General features: G+C 33.8%; 2 protein-coding genes across 2 annotated transcripts; both read right to left on the bottom strand.

Moving 5' to 3' along the window:
* Positions 1 to 4,310: 4,310 nt before the first annotated feature.
* LOC103496505 (nifU-like protein 4, mitochondrial) lies at positions 4,311 to 11,992 on the bottom strand. Its single transcript, XM_017046496.2, has 7 exons — positions 11,851 to 11,992; positions 10,656 to 10,876; positions 10,393 to 10,554; positions 8,200 to 8,375; positions 7,055 to 7,158; positions 6,841 to 6,952; positions 4,311 to 4,753 (listed from the first exon to the last, which is right to left on the bottom strand). Exons 2-7 carry the CDS (start codon positions 10,852 to 10,854, stop codon positions 4,685 to 4,687), a joined length of 822 nt encoding a protein of 273 aa, XP_016901985.1. The 5' UTR covers positions 10,855 to 10,876; positions 11,851 to 11,992; the 3' UTR covers positions 4,311 to 4,684.
* LOC103496504 (ACT domain-containing protein ACR12) lies at positions 11,880 to 20,461 on the bottom strand. Its single transcript, XM_008458371.3, has 10 exons — positions 20,175 to 20,461; positions 19,179 to 19,233; positions 17,834 to 17,950; positions 17,280 to 17,374; positions 15,298 to 15,382; positions 15,109 to 15,168; positions 13,654 to 13,709; positions 13,369 to 13,474; positions 13,213 to 13,281; positions 11,880 to 12,177 (listed from the first exon to the last, which is right to left on the bottom strand). The coding sequence occupies exons 1-10, from the start codon at positions 20,330 to 20,332 to the stop codon at positions 12,115 to 12,117; spliced, it is 864 nt and encodes a 287-aa protein (XP_008456593.1). The 5' UTR covers positions 20,333 to 20,461; the 3' UTR covers positions 11,880 to 12,114.
* Between the last annotated feature and the right edge of the window lie 1,564 nt (positions 20,462 to 22,025).

Raw genomic sequence — 22,025 nt, 5'->3', positions numbered from 1 at the left:
TGAAACCCTAATATTAGTTCTACCCTTTAAAAGCAAAATATATGAAAAATCACAAATACTACAACCTATCATAAAATATTTATACTTCCCACAAAAATTAAATATAATTTTTTTTTATCTTTTAATGATTTTGTTCGTGTATAGTTTGTCAATTTTTTTTTTATTTTTGGAAACATTCTCTAAAATATATTGATACGTTTTTATCGGTTATATTGATAGACAATAATAGAAATCTTATCTTTAATAGAATCCAAAATTACTTTTTTATATTTTTATGAAATATCGATGGACATGTTGATATACTTAAAAATACATCTATAAATCGAAGAATTCAACGTTGATTTTAAATATCTATTAATATATATATATATATAATCTCTTTTTTACAAATATCCATAAAATATTTTTTAGAAAAAAATGTTAAAAAGATTATTTAAAAATATAATAAAATTAGATAATCTATATGTGAGATATATCATAATAGATTTGATATTTGATTATAGAAGCAAATATTTAGAATAATTTTACTATATTTAAGAATATAAAATATAATATGAGGATAATATAAAAAGAGTTAAAAGTATGAATGAAAATAAAGTTTATAATAATGGAAAAGGTAAGGTAAAATTTGTTGCATTTAACAGAACAGAAAAGATTGAAGACATAAGAAAGGAAGTTGGGTTAATGTGTGTGTGTGTGTGATATGGCACGTGCGCACACAAGTTGGCGCGTGAAAAGCTTGTGGCGTTGCAATGGAGAGTGGAATTTTGATTGCCAAATAAGAATGAAGCATGCCATTCTATCCACTCCCCATTTTACTCATATACATACCAACTCCAAACTTCTTATTCTTAATTAATTCAACAACATTCAATAACACATAAATCTAACTTCCCCACATCACCTCTATAAATGCTTGTACTATCCATCTTTAGATTAAATGTTAGATTTTTTCATCTTCCATATTTGTTGCTTTTTTCTAATATTTTTAGGATATTAAATTTGCTTAGTAGTAATTAGTATCTTTTTCTTTAACTTAGAGGTTTGGAATCCACGTAATTTGTTGTACTACAAAATGAATTGGGTATCTAAACTAGATTACTTCTAGTTTTGTGCTAATTAGACAATAAATTTTAACAAACAAAAACACAATTCAATTGATTAAATTATATGTCATTGGTCATGGTATCATGAATTTCAAAAAAAAAAAAAAATTAAATTAAATATGTCATATGCTAAACTCATGGACACGTTTGGAGAGTAGACGTCGAGGGGATTCATGCTACTATTCCTTATTAACTTTTTACCCTAAAGTTCACAAACTCCAATTTTTTAACTTCCCATCAATTTATTGTTCCACTATTTGCTCAAAACAAAAACAATGCCTAGAAAACTTAAAAGTTCGATGAAACTCAAAATTAAGGATTTTACAAATACAAAAGTCATAGACAATTTTTATATTTTGAGATCTAATGAATATAATCCTAACATTTTAGGACTTGATTGATACTCTTCTGATTTTTAGTTTTTAGTTTCTAAAAATTAAGCTTATAAATATTACTTCTATTTATAAGTTTTTATGTTTTGTTATCTATTTCTTTTTTCTAAAAAGTATCAAAAGTAGATGACAAAATATTTGCAAATATAACTATAAAAAAATTGTAAACATATATAGCAAGCTAGTTTTCTTCCATGTTTGAATTTTTCATAATCTCAATTTTAATTTCATCACAATCTAGAGATGATAGACTAAATTTCAGATGTGATATCATATAATAGAGTTTATATGATATCTCCTTGTTATCTTAGATAGGAATATCATAAGTTAGTCAATTAAGTGTTAGAATCCTATCAAACAATATTCTTTAATCATAATGCTAGATATCAATAGATTTGTATTAATGACCCATAATTGTAGTTAGATGGAAAATGATTAGGCTAAAATTATGTACTAGTGATTTAGATTGAAATTGTACTAGTGATATATCGAGAGACTTTTAGAATTTCATTCAAATTCTACCATATTTGTAAGTAGTTTTAAATTATGCTAATTTTACTATTAGCCCATTTATCATATATGCCATAATTCTTTCTTCAAACCAAACAAAGATGAAAAAAAAAAAAAAACAAATTAGGTTTTAAAGCAAAGAAAAAAAGAAAAATTTTCAAGCACAAAAAATAAAAATGCAGTATTCGCTTTGGTAACCATATAATAATCAACAAAGTTGTTTTACAATTTTTCTGATCGGTACTAAAGTTTACATACATATATATACACATATACATACATGCATATATATACACACACCTCTATATATATATATATATATATATATTAATTGGCCTTATAGAGTAAACTTGAAGCTTCATTAAGGCATCTTCACATCCTCTAAATGGAGACTCATTCAAATTTTTATAGTTCTTTATTCCGATTGTACATCACTTTATTTAGAAAAAATTGGCTACCCCTACAATATTGTATTGCTAGAAAAACTCATCAAAGTTCTAAAATTATAGAATCCTGATAATTGATTCTTAAGGTATCCATCCTGCTTTTATGCCATAAAAGGAACGAATTAAAATATTTAAAAAATAAAAAAAGAAGAATCTCCATTGTGGTAAGTTATGATTAAACAATTTAGTTGATGTTGATAAATGCTATATATTGCATGTTTTTACCCTTCATTTACGTATTGTCCACAAGTGTACAAGTTTTTAAGTATGTTATTTTGACCAATATTGTCTCTAATCAAGTAAAAGAGTCCAACACATTTCTTGAAGAAGTGTTAGGAATGTAATCATGATTACTATAAATTAGAAAAGTGTTGGATTGCATGAGTAATCAAAGATTAAATGAAAATAAGATCTTAAAGCGTGAAAACAATGAGAAAATATTAGATTGAAAACTGTCAAAGCAAAATGTGTTCGATATTACAAATCGAATCCAAAATGTTCAATGCAAAATAGATTTTTTGGATTACATTACAACATAAACTCCTCCTATTACAACTCACCAACACCGACGGCCGGATTTAGCATAGTCTATGGAGGCTTGAGCTTCCTCTCAACTTTATGCTCTTTATATTACATTATGTATAAAAAAAAATTGAAATAATATTCATTACAGAAGTTAGCTCAGTGGTAAAACTATGTTATAACTCCCTCTGGACCTAGGTTTAAGTCTTACTCTTTACATTTTCTATAAAACCTCCGTCAATAAAATTTATGGATCTACCAATTGTTCACCAAACATCCCTTTACGGTTTTATGGAACAAATTAGGCTATTTGTATGTCATATTTGAGGCATGGAAATGCACATATGGCAACGATGTCATGCCCTAGACCAAGTCAGCATCGAATTCGCAACTCCTACTGATGTTGGTTTTGTGGTCTACTACCATTTTTCAACTTTGACTTCGACTAGGAAGGTTAGGAACGAGGATTTCAGCCTTCACCTAAACCTGATTGATTTATTTGTTAAAAATGTATTTAAGAAGATTTCCACGCAGCAACTTGGAAGATGAGAGGTTTGAAAGTGACTGATTGGTATAAAGAAAGCAAATAGGGTTGATATAATTGTGGGGTACATTTAAATATTCAAAAGCCATAATCACAAATCAACAAATTAACTTTAGGAAATTACATTTAGACGCAGGTAGCAACAACATCCATGCTTTTCGACATTGCTTGGTCGAAAACTTGACAAGTTCTGTATTTTTGGGAACCAGTACACTGTCCGGTCTTGTGAACACCATGGATAGGCCCTCGTGAAAGACACGTTCATAAATAGGCCTTCATGTTAAACTTGGACCACCTTCATTCGGATTGTCAGCTTGTAAGATCGGTGTTGATTTCTTTTTTTTTTTTCCCAAAAGTTCTGAGCTTATGTTTGTTCACTAGAGGGCCGTTCAATCCCAATTTTTTGGGATTTACAAGAGTGTGTGCTTTGTTGTGAGATATTTGGGGAGGGATAGTTCTTTTTGGGCTTCAATTTTAAAGACTTTTTTAATTATTCTACCAGTGATGTCTGACTTAATTGAAAACCCTCTCTCTCTGGAGTTTATTCATACAAACATTAGAAAGAATACTAACAATAATAAAATAAGTGACAAAGCTCCTTTACAAAAAATGAAAATATCACCAAAGCGAGCTGAACTAAGTAATTGACTGACATGAACTTCAACCCAATAAAAAAATTTTAGAAAAAGGGTCAACTTAAGAGAATAATGGCTTCTACCATCACACATTTGTCATCCTATAGTAAAGATTGCCCAAACTACATTTGAAAATGTCCCAACATTCCAAGAAATAGAACAAAAATATTATTATTAAATGAACAATCAAAATCTCTCGTACATTATCATATCATATATGTTATCAGGTCCAAAATATGTCAATCCCTTGAAATCCCAGTTTACGGTTCAATATTCACAAACTTCTTTTCATAGCTAGGAATAAAAGTTACATGGTATTCTACTCTATAAGCCAAGAAAAAAAAATCAACCTAAACGGCTTCTTTTTATTCTCTGCATAAAAAACAAGTATCCTTATGGCCTGGCCACCCTCAAGATCAGTGTTAGCTCAACCAAACCAAGAATGAAACAACAAAACCGTATAGGGTATAACCCTCAAGATGATCAGGCTCAACATATGACATAAAATGAATAGAGACCAACTCATCTTTTACTCCATTTGGCTGGTTGACTTTACATCCTCTTCCTCGAGGTCAAATTCTTGTTCCACACCCTTCACCTATACATTGAGAATAAGCATTCAAATCATAGATAATCCAACCACCAAAAAGCATGTATATGTGTTTATGCTTCTGTGTTTATGATTCTAAGAAGCATGAGAACACAAAGAGTGAATCGATATTTCTATTATACCATATATTAAACCACGAAATATAAAAATAAATAAATAAAGCAATAAGGTGTCACTAATATAAGTAGAATATAAATAATATACATGTTAGTTCATTAAAATCTTAAATGTTTATTTACTAAACTAAATTTCACCCCCCCCCCACACACACACACACACTATTCCTTCCGTTCCCAACATGCCACAAAAGCGCGCGAGTAGCACATCTTCAGAAGATTTTTCCTTCTCCACAAAAGCTGCCACCATTCAAGCCATCCATCATCCAATTGTCAATCCTCCTGGGGAGATGACCATCCAACCCAAAAGTATAAAAATTTATACTCCTCCCTTTGGAAGCGAACTCACAGTGTAAGAATAAATGATCTAAGGTCTCAACCTCCTTCAGGCAAAGATGACACATGGAAGGGGAAAGAGGTCGGTGAGGAAACCTCCTTTGGAGCTTGTCATGAGTATTGAGGCTTCTATAAGCAAAGGACCAAAGAAAATCTTCATCTTTTATCGAATCTTCGGTTTCCAAATATGATTAGCCAAAGGGAACACAATTTTTAGGGCCCCTATAGTCAACTTAAGGAACGTAGACTTGGTTGAAAATATGCCCGAAGCCTCAAACCTCCACCGTAAGCTATCCTTGGTTCTATTCACCACCCAATTGGTCAGCAATTGAGCGAGGGCAATATAGCTGCCAACTTCTCTAGCAAATAATCTTCTCCTTAACCCTAAATCCCAAGTCTGACTTGAATCAATCCAACAATCCGCCACCACAACATCCTTTTTAGAGGAAATAACATAGAGATTACGGTATAAGGTTGCAAGATGTTGGGTAGCACACCAGACATCATCCCAAAACCTTATATTTCTCCCATCACCAACCACAAAGTCAACAAAGGTAAAAAGTTGGTCTTTTTGCTTTAAAGTAACATTCCACAATATGAACCTTCCTTTGTTTCTCAACTTAAGGAGCTCCACCCACGCTCACCCTCACCAAAAATAGCACTAATCACCTTCCTCCAAAAGGGGTCTTCTTCAAAGCCATTTCATCAAGAGAGCATTATTTTCTTGGCTAAGAGAGCCAATTCCCAACCCCTCATAGATCATAGGGAGAGAAGTCCATTTCCAATTAACAAGATGGGTAGCCGGATTACTAATTCCTCCACCCCAAACAAAGTTCCGGACAAGCTCAGAGCCTTCAATAAGGAGAAGAAGTAACACAGTAAGCTTTGAATAACCGACTGAGCAAGAGTTAGCCTACCCTTTTTAGAAAGGACCAAACCTGGCCATTTGTCAATTTTCGTTTTAAATTTCTCCTCAAGAGCAGCCCTCGCCGCCTTAGCCAAGAGCTTTCCACCTAAGGGGAACCCGAGTAGATAAAAGGTAATTTATCAGATTTGCAACCTAACAAAAAAGCACTAGCACTAGAAGCAACCTTGTCATCACTAAGATTGATCCCAATGAGAGAAGTTTTGGAAGCGTTGAGGGATAGGCCCGATCCGAGTAAAAAAAGGTTAACGATAGACCACCAAGCCCTCAAATTCTCATCACACCAAGAACAAAAGATAAAAATGTCATCTGCACACTTAAGGTGCATAGCCTCTGTCGATTGGTTGCCAAGGGAGAAGCCTTTGATCATTCTTCTTTCATTACAATACCGAACAATATTACTGAAAGCATCACCGACGGTGAATAAGAAAAGAGAGAGAGGATCCCCCAGCTGAAGACCTCTTTGAGCAATTTGGTTTTTATAATTTTTCCAAATATCCATCAACATCAAAATTTTATTGATATTTCCAGAAAATTAAGACCTCGATACTTACGTCGATATTTTAAACTTGGGCTAGAACTAAGCATCTCTGTAACACCATTTTGTTTCTAAATTCTACTTTCTCCCTTAATGTGATTATCTACATGATCCATAAAAATATGAGCTAACAAATATGCAAAGATCATATAACTCTCACCTCAGGTACATAATGCATCAACATATTTTCAATGCCAGATTTTAGAGTGACGGATGAGCTTGGGCAGCCACTGCATGCTCCTTGCATTCTCAATGTCACAATACCAGTTTCTCTGAAGAATGCAGAAATGCAAAAATCAATATATATAAAGCAATCATGCATATAACTCTGGATACTTTAAAGAACGCCTTTAACCAAATGCAGCAAAACCTACTCATTGTATCCTCTGTATTCAATATCCCCACCATCATCTTGCACAGCTGGTCGAATACGAGTCTCAAGCAGCTCTTTAATCATAGCAACAGTTTCAGAATCATCCTAAAAAGTAGGTAAATGTATAAGATCTATTAAGAACTGAGGTGTATCAATCTACTAGAATAATAAGAATATATATCATGTTTCAAATTCCAACATTACAAATATACCCTTTAAGGAAATATTCAATACTTGCAGCATGACAACAACCACCATGAGGTCAAACCTCGAAATTAAATATTACAAACAAATTAATTGACATCTAATAGAAGATGTGGACAAACTCATCTTTTAGGTAAGTAACTCAACTTCATTAATCAAACACATTACACACTCATTTTAATAAAAACTAACCAGAGAATTTCACTGATTGAAAACAAAATACAACTACAATAACTTTGAGTAAGTCCTTTTCAATTCTCTAGGTCTCCCAAATGGCACAATAGCTCTCATATCTCTGCTTTTGTATTAATGGAAAGGGCCATTACTTAACAATAAACAACAAGACGGAAAAAACAAAAGGTTACTAATTTGACTAGGAGAAAATTGAATGTCCATAGAAAAGATCAATATGGAGATCAGAAAACAAGTTTTAGCCAAAGTTGTACAACTTGTACTTGTACCCAAAAGAGTAAAATTGTATAACAGTAAGTTCGATAAGAAAATGGTGCACAAGTCTTCCATAGAAGTTAACATTACCATGAAAACAACTGTAAGCGCACCACAGTATGTTATTAATACAGCCTACTTCTAAACTGAAGTACGATTTCATATTTCTATATTAGTACTCAAGAAACATAAACAACCTATGTATATTGATTAATGTGGTTTCCGAGGAACTCTCATTTGACCTTGTATTACACTGTGTAGAGTATAGCAAGAGAGGAAAGAGAATAATATAGAGAAGCATAACTTATGATCAAGACATAAAATAACATAATCATAAATACCCCCAAATAAAAAAAGTAAACAAGTGTATCAACTGTTTCATTGCTGCTTTTATCAAAAATTTGGAGAAAAGTAAGCACTACGTGATCTGAAAATTTGATTTGCTTCTTAATCAGTAAGAATCTAACAATGAAGTGAACCAGTTAGAACACATACTTCTTTGATGGCTGTGTCCATGGCAGCAGCAGTTTTAGAGTCTAGAAACAGCGGTTGCCCAGAAGAATAGAAGTCCATGATTGCAGCAAAAATTTCAGGCTTTAGGAAATCCCATGAAGCATCATTTGATTTTGTTACTGTAACAAAATCTGATCCAAAGAAGACTCGAACGACACCTGCACAAGCAATTGAGTAAGCCCCACTCCAGGAATCAATAAAACCAGTTAGAATACCAGGAATCCATAATCAAGTCATTGTATCAATTAAAATATTATGACGGGTTGGGAAATCTTTCTACAAGCTATAAGGCGCCTTGGCTTTTCGCTCTACGCTCAAGACCATCACAAACGACGCATGCTCGTCAACCCGCATCCATGCCCGCACGAGAACCCTTCTTTGAATCTTCCAAATCCCCCGATTATGAAATGAAAGGTCTAATCAGAGTAAAAGAGAAGACGTAAAGGCCACTGTGCTATCATAAAGAAACTTGAAAGGAATATCTGAATTTATTCAATCTCATATCAATGGACAAAAATACCGGTCCGAAGTAGTTTCATTAAAGAAGACGAGACAACTCCAAAGACGTAGAAGTAGAAGGACAACTCAAAAGGAGCGGTATGGAATAAGACGTAGTAGGTGTTAATGATTAGAAAGGTGTTTACAAATATCAGCAAAAACAAAGGTCCTCAATGAACAAAGTCTTTGAGCCTGATCCCACTCCGTGGGCTGCCCCTCCCACTCTCCCTACTATAATCATTGATTTATGATAATAGTACTTCTTTCTTCTTTCTCTTTAGATATTCTGTTTTGTGACTGACGAAACTCTTATTCATTCAATCCCTGCCTCCTAGCTAATGAAGGGCTGGCCTTGCTGCCCAGACAGACTTCTACCCATAACCCCGTAAATATAGTGTTGAAGACGATTGTATGATACAGCCAGTAGAAACCTACTAAAAAGAATCAAGCCTAGGCTTCGGTTGACCTTTTGACCCTGGGAATGCTTGAAAAAAGCTCTGATTCCAATAAGCTCGTGACCACTAGGTAGCTGGGAAAAAAAGGAATAAGTGCTCAAAGCTAAGATCAGCTGCTATTGGACTTCTTTCTTTGGCGAGAGGAAAGGGAAACTTGTTGATTTTTGTAAAGGACCAGTAGGCTTGCTTCGCATAGGCTACACAAGTGGGGTCTAGCGCTTTTGTTTTGTAGAAATACCCGCCCGGATATCAATGAAAAAATATGTTCCAGCCCGAAATCAAGAGATAGTTAGAGTGAATTAGACATAATCTCAAAGATTCAAGAAAAGAGAGTGAATTGTTTAAGTCAAGCAATCATAGAGACCGAGGAGAGTTTGCAGTGGAAATTCTCCCTTGTAAGGCCTCTTAAAGGCAGAACCAAAGAGAAGGGGGAGACATATTACACCAGCAGCCATCCATGTTTTGACTAAATACAGAATTCACTCATTCAAAGTCCATGAATCAATCAACACAATAAATAAATAAATAAATAAAAGACGTTGTGCGGGTGTTTCGGCTTGCAACTTCAAGTGTGTAGGGTCGGCTATTATAGTTCACTCCATCTTTGGAGAATCAATTACAATAGTTGGTGTTTCAACTACTATAACCTACCATTAGCTACAGTACAATGTTTACTATTTGTTATATTGTTCACTGTTTCCTCCGCATCCTCCTTTCCTTCCTTCTTAGCATGTTTACCATTTCCTACCCAAACTAAAATAGTCTGCCCCCAAACACCCCTTGAGTGTATGACTTTAACTAACTTCATTTAGAAAACAACCATTTCTATAGAGAGAGAAGAAGCACTCAACTAAGTTCAAACTTGAAAATTGAAAAACAAGAAAGGTAACATTGTATAATTGTAAGAAAGAACATTCAAATATCAAAATGTTTACTGAACACAATCTTCGCATTTAAGAAATTAGATGATAATTGAAGGGATTCATACTCAGAAATCAGAATGTTACCGTGAAAATAAACCCAAAAAAAAAAAAAGAAAAAATGAAAACGCTGTGCAGAGGATAAAATTAATAGAAGTATAGTGGAGTTATGAAGCCCTCAACGTTAATGTTGATAGGCTTCAAATTTGAAAATGCAGGAAATGGCAGATGAAGGGAAATGGGATTCCAATTTGAAAATCAAACAGAAATCTAAAAAAGATAGTATGGGTTCCAATACGTACCATCGACACCATAGAGGGCCTTTGCTAGTGGGGAGTTCATAGCAGAACGGGCATTAGGAAAATCTGCACTCCCAACTTCCATAACAGGCTTTCCAGGATAGAACATGAGAGACGAAGGATTGGGTGTCGATTGAGTTTCAATGAACATTGTTCTCCTCTGTCCTGAATGCAACAAAATTTGAACAGATTTATACCAAAAAAAAAAAAAAAAAAACCTTTGATAAGCAAATTTTCCTTAAAAGGGTTCGCCAAAGCCTACGCACCTCCGAATTTAATCGATTTCCACGAGCGCAAGGAAGAATCGGAGCAAATTCTAGACGATATAGAACAGGAAGCAGGTCCTTCACCCCCGAACATGGAAGAAGTTGTTGCAGCTGAGAAGAATCGGGTGTTCCCACCTCCATGAAAACCCAGTGACGGAATTCTTCGAGCTCTGAGAATCAATCTTCCTAAGCCCTTCATTCTTTCTTCCTTCTGTGTTTTGCTGATTGAAGAGATCTTTTGTTAAATATCAAGCGGTGAATAGCGGGGTGATGACGAAGAGGAAGAGCGTCGGTTCGGTCTATCACTTCCCGGCTCGAGTCGGTCTAGAGCCGGTCGATTGGATTATCGATGAGGTTAAAATATCGGAAAAGTGGTTCCTTCTATTTACTTTGATGAGGTTTAACGAAGTTTCTTTAGTGTTTGGTTGGGCAGTGGAGCGTGCTCAATCGAATTGAGCTTGAAAATTAGTTGAAATAACAGTTGTTGTAGATATTTATTATAAAAAATTAACAGATATCGCTATTGTTACCATGAAAAATTAACAGATATCATTATTATTACTATGAAAAATTATGAAATAGTACGATTATTGTTATTGTTATCCATTGAAATGGTGAAGATAAGAAAACATACTAGACATGCAAAAAATTTTTAGGTAAAAGTGAACGAAAGCAATCTAGTTACCATTGCGATTTTATTTAAGATTGAAAAATATGACATATTTAATTTTAATTTCTATACTTTGTTCAATTTTAATTAACTTAGTTTAGAATAAATCTTAAATTTGATTGTTAACGTAAGTTTATCGTTGATTTAAGAAAAAAACGTAATCTATTAGCAAAACCATTTCACATTACATTTCTTTGAATGAAAAGTATTGTCATTAAAGTAAATTTAAGTATTTATTGTTTAACTTGAATTTTTCTCAAGTGTTAGTGAAAAAAATGATTGAACAAAGGTATAAAAATAAAATTAGGACGGCATTTTGATTCCTAAAATTTGAAGTTTATATGTATTTAGTCTTTGAAGTTTCACAACATTCTTTAGGTAAATGTTTGTAAATGGCCTTTTAAGATAATTTTTAAATTAAAGGAATGCTTATGTGTGATGATGTGGACATTAATGGTATTTAATGACCACCTGTTATTTCTTCAAACTCCATTTTATTAATTTGATAAGTGAGAACAATGATACCTTCGGAAGCTTAGTCTCTTGGACAGATATTAACACAGACATGGAAGATAGCATTTTGTTGTGTGGAAATATCCCATTCTTCAAATCTATACAAGTGAAAACAAGGTCTTTGAAGTTGATCAGCTCACAATATTATCATATGGGAGCTCGAAATTTCAAATTATGAAAATTCGGGAAACAACGAGAACTTGAGATCCAACTTTTGCATGACCTCTCAAACACTTTCAAACCTTACGTTGAAGATCATGTTGTTCCTTTGAGATCTTAGTAACTATCTATGTCTGTCTCCGGCCTCCGCAGGTAGTAACGTAGACAATTTACCACAACCTGCACATATTATAAACATTTGAAATTTGTTACAAGATTTTTTTTTACATTATTTTTTAGTACTACAACAAATGGTCCAATGTGGATCAGAGAGATTCAAACCTTCGATTAGAAGGAAATAAGTACATGCTAAGTTATGCTAATTTTAGTTTTCTAATGCTGAAAGACAAAATTAACAAAAATGGTGAACCAAAAACAGCCTAATGGAAGTCTTTAAACTAGAAGAGGTTGGACAAATTGCAAATATCATCCTTCAAATATCGTAGTAGTTGCAATAATTCTTTTAATATTTTTTTAATATTTGTGAGTGTCTAAACTTAGGATAACTCGTTTGATCTTATAATACAACTTTGGGTATCAAGGAAACAGGTAGGATACTAGGCCCTATATAGACCTGGCTTAAACCCATGACCTATTATACCATCTACTTTCAACGGTAAAATTTGAGCTCTCAAACTTCTATTTTTAGCATATGAGAGCTCAATGTTTACCGTGGTAAATTTTAGAATATAAGTGCTACTATCACCATACTTCAAGGGTGATTACTGCAATTTGCCTCCTACTTTTATATCAATTCTGAGGGAAGCAAAACATTTGTCACTCCACATTCTTGTTCATCAAGAGAATTTTGTTTTCCTAATCACAATTTATTTCATGGACTTGGAGGGCTGTGATAAACCATTGGAGTTCCAAAATACTAGGCAGGATCACTAATGTAAATGTTTAAACCAGTGGTTGGTAGTTTGAGGTGTAAAAGAGAAGAGAAGATTCAACTCTAATCCGCATCGTGAATGTGAAAAGGCGAATGTAGTAAAAAGTTTTACACTGCTTAAACAAAAAGGATTAATTAACAAATAAGCATGTTTAATCCAATATATATATGCGTGTGTGTGATGAATAACTTATTTCATGGTGTTTTTAAGTACTATTATTATTAAACACTTCATTTCTTTTTCAAAAGTGCTAAAAACAAGAATCTAAGGTTACATTTTAATATGCCCAACACACACACAGAATATCATGTCAGTTATTTACCTGAGATAAGGAACTATTCAGTGCCGCTCCCCCATAACTGACATGAAACTTGTCCTTGGCGACCAACCCCTAAAGATCAAAGTTGAAATATTGTCATCACAAATCAGAGGAAGACGAAGAAAAAGAATAATAGAATGGAAGGGCATGCGGCTTTACTTCTGTATCTATCTCTGCTGATTCAACATCGATATTGATATCCGCAAGTATTTTTATAACTTCAAGCAGCAATCCAGGGCGGTCTGCTGTCTCTAAACAAAGTAGGCTATAAATTGAAAGAAAAAATTAGATAATAATTGAACAATTAGCTCCCGCCAATTTGATAATTACATTGCAGAGTTGTACTCTAAAAACAATGTAATAGATAGGTATCAGATAGATGACAGGCGATAAAACTTTCGCAACAAAATTGTAGCAAGTTATTTTAAATCAAGAAGAGCAAACCTCCTTTTAGGTCCATCAGCTTTCACGTGAACATGAGTTGCAATATCAACGTCAAGCTGCATGAAGCAAAATAGAAATGCGGACCTCACTACCATTAAGAGGGGGAGGGGGGCAAAAGTGCACACACAAAAAAAAACTTTAATTGGACCCCCCAAAGTGACTATTTATATGTACTGCAGTCTGATGAACCAAAAACTACACTCAAGGTCCTGGACTTGCAACTTCATGCATGACTAATCAAGAGATGACAAAAGAATGGTCGACTCACGTAGAAAAAGACCTTAATTTTGAAGGGAAGAGAATTTCACTCCAAGACAATGATGACCCAATTTAGCTCGAGAGAGTAGAGGAATTATAGGAACAATGCCAAACTTTCAGATCATTTCAATTTTCACCCAAGACGAAAACAAAATTGCAAAATTGCAAGGGGATCATCAAAGCAGCATTGCATGTACCTAACCGAGAGATAGGAACTAATAGGTCATTTTCTAGTTAAAACAAATCATATCTTGTAAGAAGAGGGAAAGTACAAAACAGTGTTAAGTAAATAGATACAAAAATCAAGTCCACAAGGAAAAAAATTACTAGACTAATTTGCATAGAAAAAATAAAAGAAAATAAAGCCATTTGTTGTAAACAAAAATTTCCTAGAAATACATGACAGAAAGCTATTTTTAAGAAGAAAAGGGACAATGATTGGCTGCAAATCTATAACAGATACTCATACCTCTGCAATATATCAAATCGAATCCAATTATTTATGAAAATAAGTAATGAAATACAAGAAGGATTTCTAATTATTTAATAAAATAGAAACCCAATACTTGGTAAGAGGGTGTGAATATTTGCACCAATATAAAGCATTCAAGAGAGTTAAATCAAGTAAACCCTCAAAAGAAACATAAATATCATTAAATCAAGAAAAAATTGAACATTTATGCAGCTCAAGTCACTGTAGATTCCAAGTTCACAGCAAAATAAATAAATAATAAATAATAGCAACTGCTAATATTAATGAAAGTCTGAAGAAACATGTAACAAGTTAAATTGGAGAATAGGAATAGTAACGGCTTCTTTGCCTTCTGGGTACTTTGGAACTTTACCAATCTTTATATTTCTAAATAAATTACGAGTGATAAGAATAAGATTTGGGATACTGCTAAAGTTAATCCTTTTACCACGTTTTGGCACTTAAATCAAAACCCTGCTGCAACTAGGTAGTTGGAAATTCTTGGCTAGATCCCTTGCCTCTTCGTATGGCAGTTTTTCCCACTCTTTTAATTAGAAACAATTTTATTAATAGTATCAAATTTTTAAAAAAATATTTAAAAAAAAAAAAGGAGAAAACACCATCTAGAGGACAAAAGACTCCTCGGATTGGAGGTACGGTTTTTATTTTCTATAAATACAATTATTTATCCATAAAAGAAAATATGAGCATGAAGGAAGCTATACCTTCTTCTCTGGAGGCTGAATTCCAAAAGCCTCACCCATTGCAAGCTGTTGACTAGATTCCTACCAAGAAACTAGAAAGCTAAGATAAAGAAAATAAAAGGAAATATTCAGAAAATTAAGGGAGAGATCTACGTCAGATAAAATAAAGCTAAGATAGTCAATCTATGTTAAGTTATTTAGTATACATACTGGGTGATACTTCAAAAGGTTGTTGATGATGGTTAAACGAATACTCTCCAACAAATCAGGATCTTCTACTTTGCGGCCTGAGTCTCTACCATTACAAACATCAAAATGCATGTTAAAAGGTCAATCGTTATATAAGAGCACAGGTAGAATAACCCTGCAAGATAGCACAACAACACATACGAGATCTAAAATTAACATCACCTAATAAATCTTCAATTAAGAGGCAGTAACAAACTATCGGAATGCTGACAATGTACCAGGAACTAAAAATCTGAATATGGGGATATACTCTCAATTCCATACATTAAGTGGGTAGAAGATATGCCTACATCATGATAACAAAGTCCATGCATGAGCTTTGGGTGTAAAACAGTAGATCTTCGTTTTTTTTCTCTTTTGATAAAAACGACAACTTTCATTGAAAAAAAATGAAAGAATAAATGGGCATACAAAAGATTCAGCCCACAAAAAAGGCACCTCCCCACAGGAAGGCTCTCTAGCTTTGCAATAATGCCTATAAAATAGTTCAAAAGGTCTTTGAAACCAAAGCCCATAAAGAGACATGAAAGTGAACAAGGGACCAAATCTCACTAGGGTCCTTATCCACCCCTGTAAAAGTCCTTCTGTCCAGCTCACCCCACACACTCCACAAGATCGTACACACCTCTGCTTACCATAAAAAGCGGCCCTTCTCTCCACAAGAAACAAGACGGATTGAAAAGTTCCATAGCACTCACAACATCTAGCAAACATACAGAAAACCATACTTCTGAAGAAAAGATCATAGCGCTAACATCTCTCTAGGTGTAGACCAGTAAATAGGAATCTGGGATATTAGATGAACTTTCAGAAAAGATCCAGCATCTTCTTCTTATCTACCTTATGCCTACACTCCATTAAACATAATTTTCTGCTACTTCAAGTTAAACTTTCAACTAACGCCTGGGACTTCACCTGCAGCTTACTCATGAACATCCCTTCATTAGAAACCAAAATTATTTTGACTAAGAACTTGCTATTGTCTACTTTTTTTTAATTGGAAAGGAAAGAGATCATTAAACTTTACTGTGACATTGAAAAAGAGATGCAGGTTCTACTTTGTACTCATGCTTCTCAGTAGGACGCCAACTCAGAATATACTTGTGACAACTTATACTTTAACTAGAATAATTTAAGAGCTTTGATCTCTATGGATTTCGTGAATTTCAAATAGTTACCCCGTCTCTTTCCCCCATAAGTTGTAGTGATGATAAGGCAAACTGGTAAAGACTTAAGGTAAAGGGCAGAGTAAATCAAAGACGATGTGGTCGAGCATGCTTATGCTTTAGGGATATTATGAAGAAAAGATGGCTGAATTTTTTAAGACTCAAAAGGTGATATAGAGTGTATGTGGATCCATAAATTATCGACTTTCACCCCCTTATACCCCCTTGGTTAACATATTCGTTGCAGATTATGTTCGAAATGGATCACAGGATCAAATTTTCCTTCACCATTGAGATCAGGTACCAAAAATTATAAAATGAGGCAAAATTGAGCCCACACATACGACTCATGATATTCTCTGAAATAAAGAAACATGATAGTAAATACAAAAAATATAATCGGAGGAAAAATGTGATATGCAGGGAGTCAACAATTTTTTTTATGATGAAAACAACTACTTTCATTGAGAAAGAATGAAAGAATATAGGGGTGCAAAAAAAACAGTCCACAATATCACTCCTTTAAAGGGAGAGGACCAGTTAAGTAAAATGTTGCCTATAGAATAGTTACAAAAGATCTTCAAAACCGAAGCCCAAAGAGACACGTGATATCTGGCCAACAACCAAATCTCACTGTGCCCCCTCTGACCCCCTAAACACTCTATCATTCCTCTTGTGTGGACATGTGAAGTAACAAATTTGGATTAACCAAGGGAGCTGCTACTAAACATCAGACAGTGACTCAAATGACAAGATTTAAGCAATAAAACAACTCACAATCTTGTCAGATAGAATTTTGTTTGCTTGACGGGTCCCTCTGTGCTAACAGTTCCTTTCGCCACATCCAAACCCAAATCTTTTAATGCTCTCATCTACACAAGATGTCCAAGAAAAGATGATGAAATAAGATGCAGATCATATGATATTTAGATTAAAAAAAACTATACAAATATAAGTACTAAAAGAACGTCGAGGTGGCTCTAATTCAGAAAAATGTTATTTTAGAAAATGTAAATTTGTATTTCACAAAGTGAGGGTAGTAGAAATAAATTCACATAAGAATCCTATAAGCCAAATAATAATTTCTGTGATCATATATTACTCCAGCATCCATTAGCTACAACCACAACGTTGAAATAGAAAAGGGAATCCTACTTGGGAATAAACTACATCATAACTTTGAGCCCAACATCTAACGTAAGTATTTTAGCATTGACATTGTACAACACAGCCTCAAATTGACTTCACATAATATATACGGAGAATAGGATATATGAAATCTTGTAATGCAATTTCTACAAAGCACGAGATAATGAAACTGAAAAAGTCACCGTATCAATAAGAGCACCAAGACGATCGCCAAAACTGACTTCCACTATTGTTGCATTGGAGTCTGAATCTTGATCTATGAGAACTATGGGCATTGGCACATTATCTTGATCAAACATCTAGAATAAAAATTAACTCATCAATTGCACAGTTTTGAAGTCATTGAGATTTATAATTAATGGGGAAGGTCAGCAAATGGAATTGTTAGAGTATTTGCAGCAAAATAAACGCATAATTCTTGAAGTAAAAATGAACTTGTTGAATGGCCCACCAAAAAGAGACTTTTGAGTCCTAAGTTTAGACAGCTGAAAAAGTATATAGCAAAACAATACACATACACACCCAGGAAAAAATAATTAGTTGATTAAAGAATGATAAATAAGAGCATCAACAGCAAAATAAGAAGTACAAAGGGAGATGCCTGACTTTAAAAAAATGCTTTCATAGAGTAAATGAAAGGACATACGATGGCTACACAAAAGCTAGTCCAAACCAAATAAAGGCAAAGAAAAACATCAAAAATGGAAATACAGAACTAAAAGTTTGGGCTCCAACTGTTAAGGGTAAGAAACAAAGGATAAGTTCAAAACTCTTTAGTCCCTACCACCCACAAAAAAGATAAAAAGAAGATGTCTAACATGAAATCATTGTCTTTACCATTGCAATGCATATATAATAAGTGAAACAAAAAAAGATATTTTTCAAATGTTTTGACAATTACAATCAACTAATTAAAAATGAGAATAAAATAGTAACAATGAACTAATTAAGGATGAGATTTAATTAGTATTCAATATATATTTTGAGATTAGTCGGTAATCATTTCTCAATTGGGAGAACAACTTCTTTAAGGTAATATGCATGGTATGGGACTACATACGAGTTATTTTTCTGTCATTGTTAAAGTCGTTCTTTTGAAGATTTGGTTGAAAAGAAACCAAGGGAGTTTCTGGGAAATAATATCATAGGGAGGGGTGGAGGCACTGAGAAAGAATTAATTTGTTGAGCTCTTCCTGATGTAACTTTTTTACAATTGTGAATTTGAAATATTGGTACCTAATTGGAGTATTTCTAAGCCTCCACTGTCATCAAGGGGGAGAAGTAAAGAATAAGGAATAACTCACATTTAGTCATTCACGAAGGATGTTAGAAACATTAATGATTATGACTAATGACAATAAATTAGTGTCAAACCATGGATGGGTTTGTGGCATGAATAAAGGTTAATTATATGTAATAAAACTTGAGTGTATTATCTTTATTATGTAGAAATAGTAAGCAGTCCAGCCTTGAGGACATCAGAAGAAATATTATTTCAATGCTAGATTTAAGAAACACATCACTGACCAATGATGCTGGACTGACTGCATTCAAACCATTGGTTGATGCACTAAGGATGTTCCTGCATAAGATTTGATGAATAGAACAAATAGGACATAAGCATTAGCTTGAGAGGCATAAATCAAGAGAGGGTTATCAGATACACGAGTTGCATGCTTCGGAGAGCAAGAAGAATATGAATTACTAGAGAATTATTGAGATAAACTAATAGGTGAAAATCAAATAAGCAAAAAGCAAACAACAGAACTAGACTTTATAAGTTTGCTAAATAACTCGTGGCACAGAGATGATAGACAGCAACAGTTACTTGCAATCGTAGAGCAATTAAAATTTTAGAATCGTCCACTGCCTAATCCTCGTCCATCCAAAACAGATCGTATATTGCACAAATGGAACAAGCCCGTATTATATTTTAAAGAATAAAAGCATATCAGATAATCACCCATCATCCTTTCACGAAACTAACGCTCAGATTCTAACAATTAGCATCAAAGATAATCCACATTACAATCTACCTACATATGCGTAAAGTACAATAAAAACTCAGCCCAGGCCTCTGACCGAACGTGCCCTCTGCGTAGAATGTCTTTACACGACTGGAGCGAACAAATGTTAATTTATAAACTAAATTAAAAAAAAAAAAAAAAAACCATTATGTCGAAAAATATCAGATGATTAAGTTCTAACGAACCGAATCGTATCCATCCCGAGCTCAAAACCCTACTCTCTCAGCCTGCAGACAAGTCAACTAAACAGCCGACACTTCTAATTTTTCACATTATCCATAATACACAGTAGAGTGTCAACAGAAAGCAAATCGATCCATCAACAATTAAAGGAACTCCTAGAGCAAGCAAGGAAGAGAGTTCCAACTGACAATGAACCAAAATTAACCAGTTCTTGATGTTAAAGATCGTTAGATTCAAGGCGACGTTCATTTCAGTTCATCCTAAACACGAAACAAAAGAAGAAAACCAAACTTCCAAAGCACTCGAACTTTACCATTTCCGCAAGAAAGTAAGCCTAGCACCACCGCCAAAGCAGCGGTGAGGGAGATGAGCAACGAACTCCGGCTCCAGAAACCTAGACCGGCATGGAAACGGGGAAGGAGAAGTGTAAGAAGAAGCGATGAAGGTGGAGCTCGAGGTCGGCATAGCCATGGAGGAAGAAGATTGATTGATCGGAATGGGTGGGCGCTGTCTCCGTCAGCAACTTTGTTCGATTTAAGTAATAGTGGAGATGAAGACGGGGTTATGTATGTTAGAACGGAGTTTCTTTCTATATGAAGGAGGGAAGTGTCGAGTGAATTGATTTTTATTAGTGAGAGTTGTTGGAATGCTGCGTCAGCATGTGGGACCCTTTTTAATTTGATTGGTTCGAAGTCAGAGCCCAGCTTACGTGGCGTGTGGGTTTGTTTATTTTCGGGATAATAAGACGAATGTTATTCTTATCCCATACATGCACTCATACATTGCTTATCCTATCCTCCTCTCCAAGTAGTCCTTCTTATTATTATTATAATGAGATTTTATAACGTTAACCATTTTGTATAAAATATAAAGTATATGTCAATTTATTAAACAATTTGCAAATATAACAAATTTTTTATTTTTTTAAATATATTTCAATATTGCCCTTGTTTTAAAGAGGATATTGGCGCGACTTTCTCCTCCTCCATTTTCACCATAATTCCCTTTCTCCGCGATTTTCTGCCTTCTCCAATATATTCTCCACGATTTTCTCTCTTCTTCATCTTTACCATCGTTTATGTGATTTTCTCCACGTTAAGAACACCTTCCGCCGGCTTCAACGACGCCTTCTTCCGCCTCCAACCAGTCGTCATATTGTCTATGATTTTCTCCTACTTTCGTTAAATCATCTGGTATGTAATCAGATATTTTTTAAAGATTTTAGATTTTATTTTCTTTTTAGTTGTTTCCTTTTATTTTAGTTTTTCTATTTGAATCTTTGTAATCTTTGATTTTAGTTGTTTCCTCTAATTTTAATAATTTTTCGGTTTGAATCTTTGTAGAATATTTTTTTGTCGATTTCATGTTTTTTCGTTAAAAGAATTACATGTTCCTTTTATTATTATTCTTAAACATCGATGATATGACTTCATCTTATTGTAGAATTACATGTTTCTATTAATGATAGTGATAGACTTGATCCTAGTGTATCACTGATAGAAGTCTATCACTAATACACTATGATACAAGTCTATCACTGATAGACACTTTGTCTTCTAGCACTAATACACTATTTTTTTTTAATTCTGCAGTAATTTGGAATTATGATTAAGCTTCCAATAGTAATGTTTCATAGTGGACAATGGGATGATACAAATAGTTACTTGAATTACAAGACTACAGGTGTTTAGTGAGTTTGATATTAAGAGAAGTTCGATTTGATGCATCTCCTTCTTCAATACAATTGTCAATCTTATTGGATTATGGTATCACTGATATTCAAAACGTGGTTCAAATTCAGGAAGATAAAGATGTTACTTGGTTTCTAAGTTTAGTTAAAGGGAAAATTACAAGACATCCATTAGTTGCCCATACTATTGCTCATGTCTCCAATATGGATTTAGAATGGTCTAGTGTTGTTGACGGTGGGATGGATAATTTGTGTTCTTTGCTGCCTTCTTCTTTCATTGATGATGATTTTCAAATTCTTACGGATATTCATGTTAATAGCTTGTCTTCTACATTCGATTTGAAAGAAAAGGATATGTTTGCTAGCAAGAAAATACTATCAAAGTCATTTTACTACATTGCTATAAAAAACAACTTTGAGTTCAAGACTGTGAGATCAAATTCTAAATCTATTGAGTTTAAGTGCTCCCAAAAT

This window comes from Cucumis melo, chromosome 3 (assembly GCF_025177605.1).
Source record: "Cucumis melo cultivar AY chromosome 3, USDA_Cmelo_AY_1.0, whole genome shotgun sequence".
In the NCBI taxonomy this organism is placed as follows: domain Eukaryota; kingdom Viridiplantae; phylum Streptophyta; class Magnoliopsida; order Cucurbitales; family Cucurbitaceae; genus Cucumis; species Cucumis melo.
The sequence above is the reverse complement of the archived record's forward strand: the minus strand, read 5'-3'. Positions and strand labels throughout refer to the sequence as shown.

Excerpts from the sequence above, each read along its gene's own strand:
- LOC103496505 (XM_017046496.2), bottom strand. The coding sequence starts at position 10,854 with ATGAAGGGCTTAGGAAGATTGATTCTCAGAGCTCGAAGAATTCCGTCA. Across the intron at positions 10,555-10,655 it reads GAAATCGATTAAATTCGGAG|GACAGAGGAGAACAATGTTC; the intron begins GTGCGTAGGCTT and ends TGTTGCATTCAG. Across the intron at positions 6,953-7,054 it reads GAATACAGAGGATACAATGA|AGAAACTGGTATTGTGACAT; the intron begins GTAGGTTTTGCT and ends TGCATTCTTCAG.
- LOC103496504 (XM_008458371.3), bottom strand. The coding sequence starts at position 20,332 with ATGGCTATGCCGACCTCGAGCTCCACCTTCATCGCTTCTTCTTACACT. Across the intron at positions 15,169-15,297 it reads ACCTTTTGAAGTATCACCCA|GAATCTAGTCAACAGCTTGC; the intron begins GTATGTATACTA and ends GTTTCTTGGTAG. Across the intron at positions 12,178-13,212 it reads TGAATAGTTCCTTATCTCAG|GTTGTGGTAAATTGTCTACG; the intron begins GTAAATAACTGA and ends TAATATGTGCAG.